Source organism: Lepidochelys kempii, chromosome 27 (assembly GCF_965140265.1).
Source record: "Lepidochelys kempii isolate rLepKem1 chromosome 27, rLepKem1.hap2, whole genome shotgun sequence".
NCBI classification, from domain to species: Eukaryota; Metazoa; Chordata; order Testudines; family Cheloniidae; genus Lepidochelys; species Lepidochelys kempii.
The window spans coordinates 17476118-17490327 of record NC_133282.1 but is presented as its reverse complement, the minus strand read 5'-3'; the positions used below and the strand labels follow the sequence as shown (position 1 = coordinate 17490327).

Below are 14210 nucleotides of genomic sequence, written 5' to 3'. Positions count from 1 at the left end.
GCAGTTGCCTGCCCGGAGCGAGCTGAGCCCAGCAAACACCCGCTGTCCCCCGTTGACTCCTCGCTCCACCATGATCCTGTGGGGGCAGAGCTGCCCATCCCCATCCCCTCCCAGGAGCAAAGCAGGGCGGGGAGTCTCTGGGTGGAAGCCAGTTCTTGGTCCCAGCGCCCCCATGAGTTGGGTCCAGCTCAGAGGGAGAGCAAAACCCCCCGGGGCACCCAGGTGGGGCTGACGGCCTAGACATCAGCTGCCCTGCCTGGGGTGTGTGGGAACGCTGCCCGAACAGCCGCCGGCTGCCTTTTACAGCTGTGTCCTCAGCCCCTAAAGCCGCTCGTCCAGCCCTGGGAGGGGACGTGGCAGAACCCAGGTGTCCTGCTGTGGCCTAATTGCATCTGAGAACAGTCACCGCATGGGCTACATGGAGCAGATTTTATTGGGGAGCAGCAGCCAAAGGCTTTCAAGACAAGATCAAGGGCGAGATGCTTCAAACTCTGTAACAGGGCGGAGCCTGCTGTGTTGGCCCCGCCCCCTCTGGCAGGGCGGAGCCAGGCCACCTAGGTTGCTGCTCCTCTAGGCGGCCTCATTGGAAGCGGGCAGGCTCCTGCGCCCGAAGTCCATCCAGCCGGGATAATCGCGGTCGTGCAGGGGGCCCAGGGCGTTGTCCTTGTACCAGTGGCCCTCCCGGTTTGCCAGCTCTGCCGGGAGCGGGAACAGAGACCCCGGTTAACCCCCCTGCCCAGAGCCAGCTGGCTTCACCCCTTAACCTGCACTAAAGTGCCCTGGGGGGGGCCTGGCAGGGGCAACCCCGTCAGCTGTTTAGCCCCCCGGTGACCTGAAGACAGCAGTGAGGGAATGGCCAAGCGTGGGCAATGCTCTCCTGAGCTGAACCGCAGCCCAGCAGCATCGGGGTGGGGCAGCCAACCTGCCTCCTCCCCGCAGTGGGGTGGAATCCTCCATGTCCTGCCCTAAACTATCACAGGGTGTGTAAACAGCAGCCGTGTCCCACCCCAGAGGTGGCTGCCCAGCAGTGGAGGCTCCAGGGGCCCCTGTGTGTGGGGCGAGTGATACAAGAGGGTTTAACAGCCAGGAGGAGGAGGGGGTCAGGCATGCAATTACAAAAGGGCTTTAAGGGCCAGGATTGGCATGTGCCTGGCCCCCACTGCAGCTCCTACCTGCATAGATGTGGGGCAGGAATTTGGCCATGAGGTGCTTCTGGTCTTGAGACAGGGCCCCGAGCAAGTCTCTCCGGACAGGGTCAGGGTCAGGCCCGCTGCTGCTCCGGGCCAGCTCCTCAGGGCCTGGCGCGCTGCCCAGCTGGCGGGCGTCTGGCCTGGCGAGGCCGGGGGTCGCAAGGACGGCAAGCAGCAGGCACAGCTCCACCTTCATGGCTGCAAGGGAGGAGACGGGGCTGCTGGGGGCTGGTGCTGGGACAGTGTCGTGCCGCAGCAGCCTCCCCGAGAGCGGTGAGGGGTGGCTGCAGGGCTGGGGCTCACCAGCCCAGGTCAGGCTGCCCAGCTGAGGGCGCGCTCAGCTCTTGCTTCAGGACCCAGGGCAGGGTGCCCACAGGTGGCTGGGCTGGGGGGTGCTGGCACTTTGGGCCCAGCCCAAAGCTCGTCCCCGGCCTGCGCTTTGTGCCTCACACTTGGCAACGCCCTAAGATGGCCCCATAACCTGCTCCCCCCGGCCAGGGCGGACAGAGGCCCCCCCCACCTCCCCTCCCAGTGACACACACACTTGGTGATGTGTGGGTCAAATACAGCAGGGTATCAGGCACTCCTGATGGGCAGAGTGGGGGTGAGTTTGCCCCAGGCATAGAGCCCCTCCCTGGCTGATCCAGGCAGAGTCAGGGCAGGGTCCCCCCAATCAGTGCCAGGAGCTTTCAGAGCAAGCCCAGACGCCATGGTGTGAGGAGTGACACGTGCAGTCCCCCTGGGTCTGTGCCCCCGTCCCAGCCCACTCCACACACTAGCAGCGGGGGTGTTGGTGCCCGCAGCTGACCAGCTCACACCAAGCCAGGGCCGGGGCAGCACCAGGCAAAGGGAGCTCGAGGCAACTGTAGGCTGCAGCAGAGGGAGGAGCTGGCCAGCGGGCTGTGGCCAGCCGTAGGGAGGAGCTGGGAGCCCCAGCACACGAGAGGGGCCCTGCAGGGGCCAAGCGTGCCCTGGTCCCTGGAGAATGAGCTGCCAGGCCTGGCCCATCTCTGCCTTTGCAGCTAATGGCTTATGCCTGGTCCGTTTTCACCCTCACCAAGGCACGGGCCAGTTGCCAGGTTGTGGGCTAAGCAGCCAGCCCCTGGCAAGCTGACACATGGGGTCGGGGGAGGGGAGGGGGAGCTCAGCACCTCCCTTTGCCCCATCAGCAGGATTTTGCACCTGCCTTGAACCAGCCAGAGACCTAGGGAACTGGCCAGTTGCCAGTGACACAAGTAGCTGGGGTGGGGAAGCAGGGCAGCACACATGGGCCGGGAGCTAAAGGAGCCCCGAGAGGCAGCGTGCGGCACAAAGGTGCCCAACAGCACGAGTGCCCCAAGGCCATGAGACCCCCCCACAAGCGTGCACTGGGCGCCCGAGCGCTCTCACCTGCTGGAGTCGGGCGGCAGCGAGCAGACAAAGGAATCAGGTGTCACCTCTGGGTAGATTTTCACCTCTGTCAAGCCAGGGGACAAGCCCCTGCTTTTTAAAGGTGGTGCAGGGGCTAGGCTCCACCCCCATGGGAGGAAGCCCCGCCTTTGGACTCCCCAACTCCGCCCCCCCGGCTGTGCAGAGGGAGTCACAGGCCATGTGCCGCGCTGCGTGGGGAAGGGGGCGTCACGCAGCTCGGCTGGGCCATCCCGAAAGGCCCGTCAGGCTGTGGCCAGGCAGGGGCCATTAGAGTGGGGCCCAAGTGCTCCCCTCCCAGTGAGATGAGTGGGGGAGGGGAATTGTGCTGGATGCTTCCCTCTCACCCCTCCCAAATCGCCAAGCCAGGGCTGAGAAAAGAGGCTGTGAGAGCTGCCAAAGGCCACCCCGCCAGCAGGGGCCAAGCCAGAAGCGCCCCTAGGTGGCCTGATGGCTAATCCCAGGTACCCACTGAGCCACACTGCCTTCTTTCCCGGCAAAGGGGGCCCCATGGCAGGTTAACTCCCCCCCCTCCCCCCGCAACAGGGAACCACCCCAGCTCCCTGTCCCCACCCAGCTGAGCCAGGCCACGTCTTCAGGGCGCAGGGCGGGGCCCTCAGCAGGGGCGGCAGGACGCCCATCCGCGGGGGTCCATGGCTGTGTGGGTCAGCTGAGCCATAAGGCCTGGCTCAGCTGGGTGCAGTAACATGTCCCTGCAGTGGCACGGACCCAGGTGTCCTGGGCAAAGGCAAAAGCAGGGGGCACCTGCTCCAATCCGCTGAGCAGTGCCATGCGCCGGCTCGTGGCCAACCCCCGCACGCCACTCGCAGCCAGGCAGCGCTTCTGCGGCCACTGAGCTCCGGCCACCCCCCCGGCGAAATAGGGCACCATGGCTCACGTGCCTGGCGTGTCCCAGAGCTGGCGAGGCGAAGCCACCCACCGGGCACTGTGGGGAGCAGTGGGTAAGGGGTGGGGACCAGGCATTGGACCAGAACCCTTGTGCAAACCCCCGCCTGCCCCCCCACCCCCAAGCTCGCGTCAGCCTGGCTCGGGCCCCAAGGCGGTGCGGCTGTGCACACCCACGGCAGCGTTTAGTTTGCTGTGCCCTGTGGCAGGCTGGCTGCTTCCTGGCGTGTGCAGGGTGAGCCGGGGGGGGGGGGGCTGGGCTAGGTGCCCTGGGCCCACAAAGAGGGGGGTTTATGCCAAGCACCATTAGGGCAGGAATGGAAGCATGTGCCCCTCGAGCACAGGGGGTGGCTCACATGTGTCCCTGGTCACTTGGCTGCCTGGGAACAAAGTGGGTTTGTTACTGCAGCCCCCCCAACCCGGTGCGTTGTCCGGGGGCTCCAGTGGTGGGTCCCGCCGGCGTCCACGCTCCATGAGGGGGGCGGTGGGGGCTATGGGGGGGGGCGCTAGTGAGCACTAGGGTGCCGAGCAGGCTGCCACTAGGAAAGTGTTTTCTAGCGTGACAAACCCACCTGCCCCCGGTGATTTCAGTCCACGCCGGGCATGAAACGCCCACACCAGAGCCCCTCCGTCAGCCCAGCACCACACAGGGCAGCCGGCGAGGAGCCTGCAGGGCGGGGCACCCTGCGAAGCAGAGCAGCCTTTGGGAGCTGATGGGGTGGTGGGCTCAGCCCTAGATGAGCTTTTAATTCCCCAGCGACCTTTTCAAATGGTCGTTTTTAAGGACTCAAGGCAGCCGGGGGCCTGTTGACTCTGGCAATCAATGGGTGAGCCACACACTTACAGCCACGCAACTGTTTAGAGAATCGACGCGGAGCGAAGCCCCTGGAGCTGCTCCCAGGTGGGTGCTAGGAGCCCACAAACCGCAGAGCACCCACCGGTCGGTGCACCGCCGCCAGCCGTGCACTTAATCACCACGGGAGCGGGGGCGGGGGGGCAGAGGGTGGGGGGGAAGGGCCCCAGTGTGAGCAGCCAGCGTGTGACGTGTGTTTCCCCAGCTCCCTTCCTCCCTCTGGTTCTGGAGTGAGCGCAGCTGTTGTACCAATAAAATAAAAACCAGCAGGATCTTATTAAAGGGAAAAAGGCAAAATACCACATTTATTGTGAATACAGAAAGAATCATAGTAAGCAGTTAGTTATAGCTATAACATGCCATTCAATCTCATATTTAGTCACACATTCATTCATACAAACACAGGTTCTGCAAGGTTGTTATCATAGTTACCAGCCTTAGAGTTGCTCATGCCAAGCCACTGGCCAGGTGGCCTGGACATGAGGAGGGAGCAGGGCCTTGTCAGATGCTCATCTGATGCTCCTGGAAGTTGGTTTGCAGAATCAGACCCCAAAGTTCTCACTTTTTAGAGTCTATTTTTATAGGAATTTCTTCCTATGCCAGTCTATGGGAATTGCTTCATCATGCTGTTGCTGAATCAATCAGCAGATAGCACATTCCTGACGGCTCCAAGATGTTATCTTGTTCTTTGGTTCTCCCATCCTTGAGGCTGTTGGGTGGATTCCAGTCTGCCCTCCGGGGCGGGGGCGTCCTCTGGTTATTTCCACTTGACGCCTTCTTCAGCCGATGGACACTGGATTCTTAGGCTGGCACCTCCCTGATCATTCAGTTATTATCCACACCAAGCATCCATCCACATACATCCTCTATCTCTATTTTAATCACAATTGTTAATACAACAAAAGGGTGGGGAGTCTCTGGGTGCCGTTTCTGTTGTTACAGAGTATTGTTTTGAGTCTCTCTCTCTGTGAATTGCTTTGAGAACAGACTCTGTCTTAGAATGTACTAACACAGTTAGCAGCTTGCAAGTTTCACACAGAGAGGGAGAGAAAGTACCAAAAACCAAGAGACCTCTTAATTAGTAATACCCTGGAATTTAAACTCTGGGGAATCAAACTCATTTGTGATTTTAATACAGAACTTCTTTAATATGATCCAACACAGCCTCTGGGACCCCATCCCTCCTCCGCCTCTCTGCAGAGGCTGCCGGGAAAGTGGGGGCAGTAGGCTGTGGGCACCGGCCCCATGAGACAACTGCCTGCCATTGCCACACCCCCATGTCACACGCTGGACACCAACGGGGTGTCGGCTGGGCCTGCATTGTGCCCAGTCAGTGGTACAAGCCCGCCCTGCCAGGTGCCCGCCCTGCTCACATGCAGGACAAACCCGCCTCCGAACGCAGGGAATCGCTTGCTGCCCAGCTGCCCTGACGCAACCCGCTAAAGGACACAGCCAGGGGTTTGCAAAGCTGCCCCGTGCTCACCTGTGCCCAGCGAGCCGGCTGCTCGCTAGCGCCCCCATGGCCACACCCGCCACGGCGAGGAACGGCCCCCCCAGGCCTTTGGGCCACCCTGGTCTGCCGCACACTCGCTGCTCCCATGGATCAGAGACCAGGGCAAGATTCCAGCCAGCTGCTTGTCCTGCCACTCATTTGGCGCGGGTGTAAGGAGACGCTGAGCCCTTGAAGGAAGCAGTGATGGAGAGCGGGGGTGGGCCGTTCACTCGCCAAGCCTGGAGCCACTCAGCGCAAAGCCCCTTTGAAGTCGGTGGGGGCAGGATTTCACCCACAGCTGTGCCACCAGAGAGGGATTTTGTTTTTTGCTACAACCATTGTTTAGCCTGAATTCCTCCCCCGTCCTCTGCGGAGACCCATCCTTCAGCCCCCACCACCACCAGATGCCAGCTGCGGCTGAAGGCGCCATTAAGGGAAGTGCCAGGCCTCGTGGCTCATTCCCAGCCTGACGGCCAGGGCCGCGCAGCTCGTTGCTTTGCAATCCTCCAGCCTCTCTTCAGCTCCAGGCTCATCCCCTCAAGGCGTGTGCTGTGTTTGCACACTGCCCTAAGTGAGGTACTTCGCTGGGACAGGGCCTCTCACTGGAGCACACGTGAGGAAGAAAAATAGTGGCCTGGTTTTGCCTGTTTAGCCCTCACGATCGACGCTACGCTGTTTGAGGGCCTCCTCCCCGCTTTTAAGGGACCTGGCCAAAGAGACAAGGGCTTGCCTGGGATTCTGGAGAAGTTACAGACCACGGGGTCGCAGGTGGCAGGGCTGCCCACGTGCATTAACTTGTGTCCTTCCCCACACGGATATTAGAGGCTTGGCAATTGGATCGGGTGGAGGGGTGAAGAGGTGTTAACTTGGGGGGGATTAGGGAGAAAAGCTCCAGGCAGACTCAGGACATGGGAGGCAATAGTCTGAATGGGCATCTGTCTTGGTGCACGTCTCTGCTCTGCTCCCAGGACTGGTATGTTACCAATTCTCAGAGCAGTTTCCCCATTTCCATGGTGTTTGCAAGGCATGACACTAACCTGGACTGCTAACGAGCGTGTCCGCAGCAGCTGGATTTGGAGCTCATTTAAACTAAAGACTGGAGACAGATCCGGCTGCGGTGCTAGACACACAGCTGGGTGCAGCCAAAGCCAGGTGCTGTGAAAAGGGATCGGGCTAAGACGAGAGATGTCACCAGCCCCTCTGAGGTGGGGCAGTATCACTATCCTCACAGAACAGCATAGGGAGATGAAGCCTCTTTTCCAGGGTGAGACAAAGACCCAGGAACAGAAGATGGGCTCCCAGCCTCTGGCTCTGCCTGTGCATTAAGATATGAGCTGACCCACAGCTAAGGTCAGGAAGAAAAGCCCGCTGACGTGCCAAGCTAAAGCAGGTATCGCTGGGTAGCTAATGGCCAAGGATACTGCCACTGGCTTGGGTGCATCCTGGGAGGTTCACAGCTTGCCCCCTAACTCATCTGGAGGTGGCCTCATTCAGAACAGGCTCCGAGCAGCGCAAACATTCTTTAAACAAATCCCTTCCCGTTTGGCTCCCAGGGCAAACAGGATCTACCTGGCGGGGAAGGTATCAAGTGCTCATGCTTCGCCCCAATCGATGGCTTGCTCCCTGGAGCGTTTCCTACAGGCAACAAACAAATTGTTCTGCAATTAGCGGCCCCTAATGCTGCTGATCTGGGCTAAATAAGCCTTTCCGCTGATCTTGAGTCAAGTGCTGCTGTCACCCTCTGTCAATTTTCGCTGGAAAGTCCCTGTGATACTGGATGCATCTGAGGAGTGACACTTATTTCCCCTTGGTTCATCAGCAGGGAAGTAAATATTTGGCCACCTGCACTGTCCCCATTTGGTGAGTTCCCAGAGGCCCTCGGTAGCAAAAGCAGCCAGCCTGGTCCCTCTCCCCAGACAGGTTGACAGAGCACAGACCCAGGTGTAGGGGATCAGAGTGGACATGAAAATCAAGTCCCAGAATTCCTCTCTTCCGGTGTGCAAGTGGCTCCCTCTTGTGTTGGAACAGCAGCACTGGAGCCCATGTCTAAGGCCTTGTCTAAAGGGGAAACTTGCTGTCACTTGGAAAAGGGTTCAAACGAAACCCCCCCCAGAAAGCCCCTTATACAGGAATAAGAGCGTCTACATGGGAGTTAGACCAGTGTAGCTCTATCAGTTTAATTATACCGGTATAACTGGACTCCCTTTCCCATGGAGCTAAGCCCTAACTGACGTATCTGATTTTTGCAGCAGGGAAGCTCGGCAGCAGAATCAGGATCAGCATTGCCAGAAGGGATCATGGCTCGGGCTTCACAGTGAGGAGAACAGGCTTTTATGAGCACTGAGTCCCATTGACTTAAATGAAGCCAGACTCTGAGGTAGAGTTTTAAACAGTCAAGCTTAAGATCACTTCTCTCCACCTCATGAAAGACCTGAATTTCTAAAGGTGAAAAGCCCTTAACGAAGACCTTCTATGCTTTCTTTATAGATCAGAAAGCAGTGTCAACAAGAGCCCCAGCCCAGTGGTTTTTCCCTGGAAGAGGTTATTAGTAACAGTGAGCCATTTCCCTGAAGTTCATGTCTGGCAGCCATACGTTACTCTTACATGAAAACCTCGCATTTGGGGGGGCACACATGTCACTGGGAGACCTGATTTCACACTTGTGCAGTCAAGTTACCACCATGGGGTGCATCTCATTTCCCAACCCCAGGAAAACTGCACCCACCATTTGTACTTAGCAGGGATCAAACACCCAATGGAGACAGAGCCTTACAGCCCCCCTAGGCAGGTCTCCTCCTCCCCCAAGCAGGGCCCCCAAGGGAGGAAGGTTAAAATATGCACTGTTGTAGCCACAAAAAGGAGGACTTGTGGCACCTTAGAGACTAACCAATTTATTTGAGCATGAGCTTTCGTGAGCTACAGCTCACTTCATCGGATGCACAGTACTCCTTTTCTTTTTGCGAATACAGACTAACACGGCTGTTACTCTGAAACCTGTTGTAGCCATGTTAGTCCAAGAGAAATCATATCTTTTGTTGGACCAACTTCCATTGGTGAGACAAGCTACTGAGCTTACACCAAGCTGTTCCCTTCAGACTACACGTGACTGTCTGAGCTCGAAGAGGGAAGGGGACCAGGGCTATACTCATCATTCCGCCAAACTCCCAGCTGCAGCTTAACACTGGTGATGGTGCTAGATATATTTTAATACATAAAAGTTACTTGAACTTGACAAGTGTCCTTATCCCAGACTCCAGGAGGCCTTTAGCCTCTCAGTGCTTGCTGGGCTCTCTGCATTGCAGGGATCTCACAAGGATGGATAAGTAAAGCTACCAGATGTCAGTGGGGCAAGGACTGAGCAATCACCATGCTCAGTCGCATGACAGGTGCTCTAGAAATAAGTAATTTACCCCATAAAAGCTCATTTGCATAGTAGCTACCCTGTGTTAAGACTAGTTCTTGCCACTTCAAACTCTCCCAACCCGTTCGCTTTAGCATGAGAATATTTTTCTTCTGTTCCATCAATTAAAGCACAGGGCACAGAGGTGGCTATTGCATCAGTGATTTTGTGCGCAGGTGCAGCTGAGTGAAGACCATCCCAGCCCTTCAACCAAATGAATTATGAACATCTCCTGCCCTATTTCAATCCTGGCCCAAGCACACACCCTTTATAGTCATTCCCCCTAGGAACAGAAAGTCATTGTTCTAACTCACTGCTTTTGTAAGATTCCCTGCTGCTTTGCGTAACTGTGACCAAGTCTCTCAGGAGAGGTTTGTAAAGCAGGCAGAGCACCCCACTGGAAAACAGGCCTGAGATCAAAGGGCTGTTTCAGGAAAGCCAGTCAGACATGGGTGTAATTTAAACAAGTCAGGCAAAACGTGGACAGCTCCTAGTTCTGCCTTAGATTGTACCTGTTCCAGGTAAGTAGAGCTGACTCTGTGCCACCCCCAACACAACCTCCATCTTTCTCTCTCCCCTTTAGGGTTAAACATCCCTCCTCGGTGGTGTGAGGCAACTGCCAGGCTGAGCCAGGAGCCTGGCAGTTGAAGGGATGAAGTGAGCTGTAGCTCACGAAAGCTTATGCTCTAATAAATTGGTTAGTCTCTAAGGTGCCACAAGTCCTCCTTTTCTTTTAACTTTTCATAGAAATCCCATCCGAGCAACTCACCAGGAAAGGTTGTCCAGATGTTTGCACAGCAATGGCTGATGCAACAAAGGAAGCCACCTAGACTTTGGTAAGTCACATCTGTCATTTTCCACCCTCAGCCCCAGTAGAGCAAGCCAATTGGCTGACTAGCATAAGTTATACATGGCCCCAAACTTAGAACAGCAGCAACTAGAGCCCCTCTGGCTCAAACAGGAAATTGAATCCACCAGGCAGGTGTTTTTGAAAACCATTTTTATTTAAATAAGGGTTTAAATACATTACATACAACATTAAAACTGAAACGAAGAATCTGTTGCTTCACAGGGCATTGGGCAGCAGTTACTAGTAACATGTAAGCTCTGCAGCTCTATCTACAATGATCCAAAAATTGATCCCTTGTCAAAAGTTTAACCCAAGGTAATGTTTCCTTTGATCACTCTACCCTGTATCTTTGGGTTTAATGATACCAACAGCTGACTTGGCCTGAGGTCGAGACATTCAGCCTTGGAGAAGCCAATCTTCCAGGTATCTCCTAAGGCAGATTTCTTCAGTTACTCTTCTTGGTCAGTCAGTTTGTGCCTAGACCACAACACCTCCAGAAGCAAGCCCTGCCTACAGGATGCTATTTCCCCATTCAGTGTCACAGCTCATGTTTGGTGCCTCATGCGTTTAGGCACCTCAAGTATTAAAGTCCATTTAAATGGAAAGGAAGCTGGACTGAAGAGAGATTCAGACAGAGTCTCTGGACAGACTTGTTGAGTCCCTGGACTTAACACAAACTTCTGGTTATTTTTAGCTTCAGGCTGGACACTGCCTGATTTACCTCGGTTTAAATGAGGGACAGCAAGACGAGACAGCATGGCTCTTGCCAGTTTATTACATCGCTGAGTTACACTAGTCCAGACTAAAACAGCAGGCTTCAGATGGTTACATTACACAATCCAGCTGGCTTTAAACTTATGACAAGGGACAGAAGGGGATTTTACTCATCGCAAGGCAGTCCTCTCACTTAAAGCGTCAGAGACCCACTGGCACTTAAAACCCATGGACCTTCAGCTGGTCGTCTTTAGCCAAACCAATCTGTGAAAAAAAAAAAGACATGAACATGCCTTACAGAACACTAACCTGGTGAACCTCTGACATTCAGATACTGGCTAAATTTCCAAAGCTCCTGTCACCAAGGAAGCACAAAGCTACGACATCAAGAACTAGACTGAGTCCCTAGAAATGGAGGATTGGGCCAAAAGAAATCTGATGAGGTTCAATAAGGATAAGTGCAGGGTCCTGCACTTGGGACAGAAGAACCCAATGCACAGCTACAGACTAGGGACCGAATGGCTAGGCAGCAGTTCTGCGGAAAAGGACCTAGGGGTGACAGTGGACGAGAAGCTGGATATGAGTCAGCAGTGTGCCCTTGTTGCCAAGAAGGCCAATGGCATTTTGGGATGTATAAGTAGGGGCATAGCCAGCAGATCGAGGGACATGATCGTTCCCCTCTATTCGACATTGGTGAGGCCTCATCTGGAGTACTGTGTCCAGTTTTGGGCCCCACACTACAAGAAGGATGTGGATAAATTGGAGAGAGTCCAGCGAAGGGCAACAAAAATGATTAGGGGTCTGGAACACATGACTTATGAGGAGAGGCTGAGGGAGCTGGGATTGTTTAGCCTGCAGAAGAGAAGAATGAGGGGGGATTTGATAGCTGCTTTCAACTACCTGAAAGGGGGTTCCAAAGAGGATGGCTCTAGACTGTTCTCAATGGTAGCAGATGACAGAACGAGGAGTAATGGTCTCAAGTTGCAGTGGGGGAGGTTTAGATTGGATATTAGGAAAAACTTTTTCACTAAGAGGGTGGTGAAACACTGGAATGCGTTACCTAGGGAGGTGGTAGAATCTCCTTCCTTAGAGGTTTTTAAGGTCAAGCTTGACAAAGCCCTGGCTGGGATGATTTAACTGGGAATTGGTCCTGCTTCGAGCAGGGGGTTGGACTAGATGACCTTCTGGGGTCCCTTCCCACCCTGAGATTCTATGATTCTATGAAATGCATGAACATTATAAGCAATACACAGTTTGAGAAAAATGCAGGCAATTTCTTGAATACCTCTCCACATTTCTGATTCTTATTCTACCTTTTGGTATCAGAAAATATCAGATCCAAAACTAACACCTCATTAAACCACAGCAAATGGAGGCATCTCTTTAATTGTAAAGAAATTATACTAAGGTTGATAAAGTTACAGTGAATACCATCTGTTAAGTGCTGGAGCACAAATTCTAGAAAGGAACGTCATACCTCTATGAGGAACTGGCATATGTTCTTGCGCTGGTCACCTTGCAGCTGAATCACTTCTCCATATTCAGGGTGTTCAATCACAGTACCATTGCAAGCAAATTTCTATGAGTAGAGAAACCATATTTTGGCAAAAATGCAGTGCAGGCCAGATATCGGCCTGTCCCATAATGCAGGCACCCGCCATACCATACAGGGTCATCTTTCCACATGGAAACATAAGAAATCTATGGACTTTGACCAGTTCCTGGAACTTAGTTTTTTTTTTTTTTTTAATATCAAAGCTTTGCAACTATTAGCCTCAGAGGCTTGAGACTCCAGTTTGACAGCAGCTCTACAGGCCAGTTTTCATCCTCATGTGCCCCTGCCAGTCAGCTCATCCACGCACTTTCAAGCCCCCCCATTAGTTTGGTAGCATTCCAGCTTCACCACCCCCTGCAAGGCAGCAACCCCCCTCCCCACCCCCCCGGCAGGCCCCCTCCACCCCACTGCTCATTAAAACCCTCCCCTCCCCCTCTGCCCAGTAAACCCACCCCCCCCAGGAGCCTCCCCCTCCCCCACTGCCCAGTAAACCCCCCCCCCCCAGGAGCCTCCCCCTCCCCCACTGCCCAGTAAACCCCCCCCCCCCAGGAGCCTCCCCCTCCCCCACTGCCCAGTAAACCCCCCCCACTGCCCATGGGAGCCTCCCCCACTGCCCATGGGAGCCTCCCCCTCCCCCACTGCCCAGTAAACCCCCCCCGCTCCCCATGGGAGCCTCCCCCTCCCCCACTGCCCAGTAAACCCCCCGCCCCGCTCCCCATGGGAGCCCCCCCCAGTTAACCGAATTCCCCCCCGCCCCGCTCCCCATGGGAGCCCCCCCCCCCAGTTAACCCCCCCCGGCTAAGCCCCCCCCCCGGGCCAGCCCCCACCTTCTTGAAGGCCTTCACCAGTTTCTTTTTATCGTAATCATCCGCGATGCCCTGGACAGTGGTGAGGGTTTTGCGGCCGTTGCGCTGCTGGATCCTTATATGGATGTAGTCCTCAGTGCCGCCGGGGAGCAAGTCATCACCCTTACTTGCATCAGCAAAGGGGTCTGGGGGGAGAGCGCGCGTGAGCCCCGCTGACCCCCCCCGCCCGCGCGGGGGCCGGGCTCGTGACGTCACCGGCGAGTCACGGGGCCGTGACATCAGAGGGGGGGGAGAGAAACGGAGCCCGCAGGCCCCGCCCTTCCCCGGGGATTGCGCCAGTCCTGCCCCGCCCGAAAAAGAAAAAAAAAAAAACCCCGACGCCATCGAAACAGCGCTCGCCATTGGACGGCGGCTGCGTCGGTCACGGCAGAGCCCGCCCCCCCCCGCTGACGCAGCGACCCGGGGACTAGAAACTGCGCCACCGCGAGGCCCCGCCCCCAACCCCCCGCGAGCGCCAGCGGCCGGGCCCCCGCCCCCCCCGCGCGCCGGCCCCGCCCCCTCACCGAAGGAGTGGAGGTTCTGGATAGCGGACATACGATACGCTTCCCTTCCCTCGGTGGAGGCGGCGGCGGGAGCGGGCGGGCGGCGGCCGGGCGGCGAGGGCGGCAGCGGCTCGAGCGGGTCTCTCTCGGGAGGGTGATGCTCTCGCTGTGGCGGCTCGAGACCGTGTCAGGGGGGCGGGACCGGCGCCGCCGGCTTATATAGCCGCCCCTTGTGACGCCAGCGCGCACGGGAAGCGAGGGCTGCGATTGGCCTGGGGCGGGACACGTCACCGCGCACGGAGGGGGAGCCGCGGCCTGACTGGCAGGGGTGGGGCCGGGCGCGTGCGCACTGGGGCCCGGGACGGCGCTTGGCGCCTGCGCGTTGAGGGGTGCGGCCTGGAGCATGCGCAATGGGACGGGAGTGGCCTTAGTGGGTCAGGGCCGCAGGGTGGGGGAGGGGAGCCGGGGCCTTGTCTCCCTTCCCGAGCCCCGCAG

General features: G+C 56.7%; 2 protein-coding genes across 2 annotated transcripts; both read right to left on the bottom strand.

The window, feature by feature from the left end:
- Window positions 1-424: 424 nt before the first annotated feature.
- On the bottom strand, window positions 425-2642 carry GAST (gastrin). Its single transcript, XM_073326200.1, has 3 exons — window positions 2580-2642; window positions 1173-1388; window positions 425-695 (listed from the first exon to the last, which is right to left on the bottom strand). Exons 2-3 carry the CDS (start codon window positions 1384-1386, stop codon window positions 571-573), a joined length of 339 nt encoding a protein of 112 aa, XP_073182301.1. The 5' UTR covers window positions 1387-1388; window positions 2580-2642; the 3' UTR covers window positions 425-570.
- Window positions 2643-10855: 8213 nt separating this feature from the next.
- EIF1 (eukaryotic translation initiation factor 1) lies at window positions 10856-13934 on the bottom strand. Its single transcript, XM_073325685.1, has 4 exons — window positions 13737-13934; window positions 13195-13358; window positions 12290-12391; window positions 10856-11076 (listed from the first exon to the last, which is right to left on the bottom strand). Exons 1-4 carry the CDS (start codon window positions 13765-13767, stop codon window positions 11032-11034), a joined length of 342 nt encoding a protein of 113 aa, XP_073181786.1. The 5' UTR covers window positions 13768-13934; the 3' UTR covers window positions 10856-11031.
- Window positions 13935-14210: the final 276 nt, after the last annotated feature.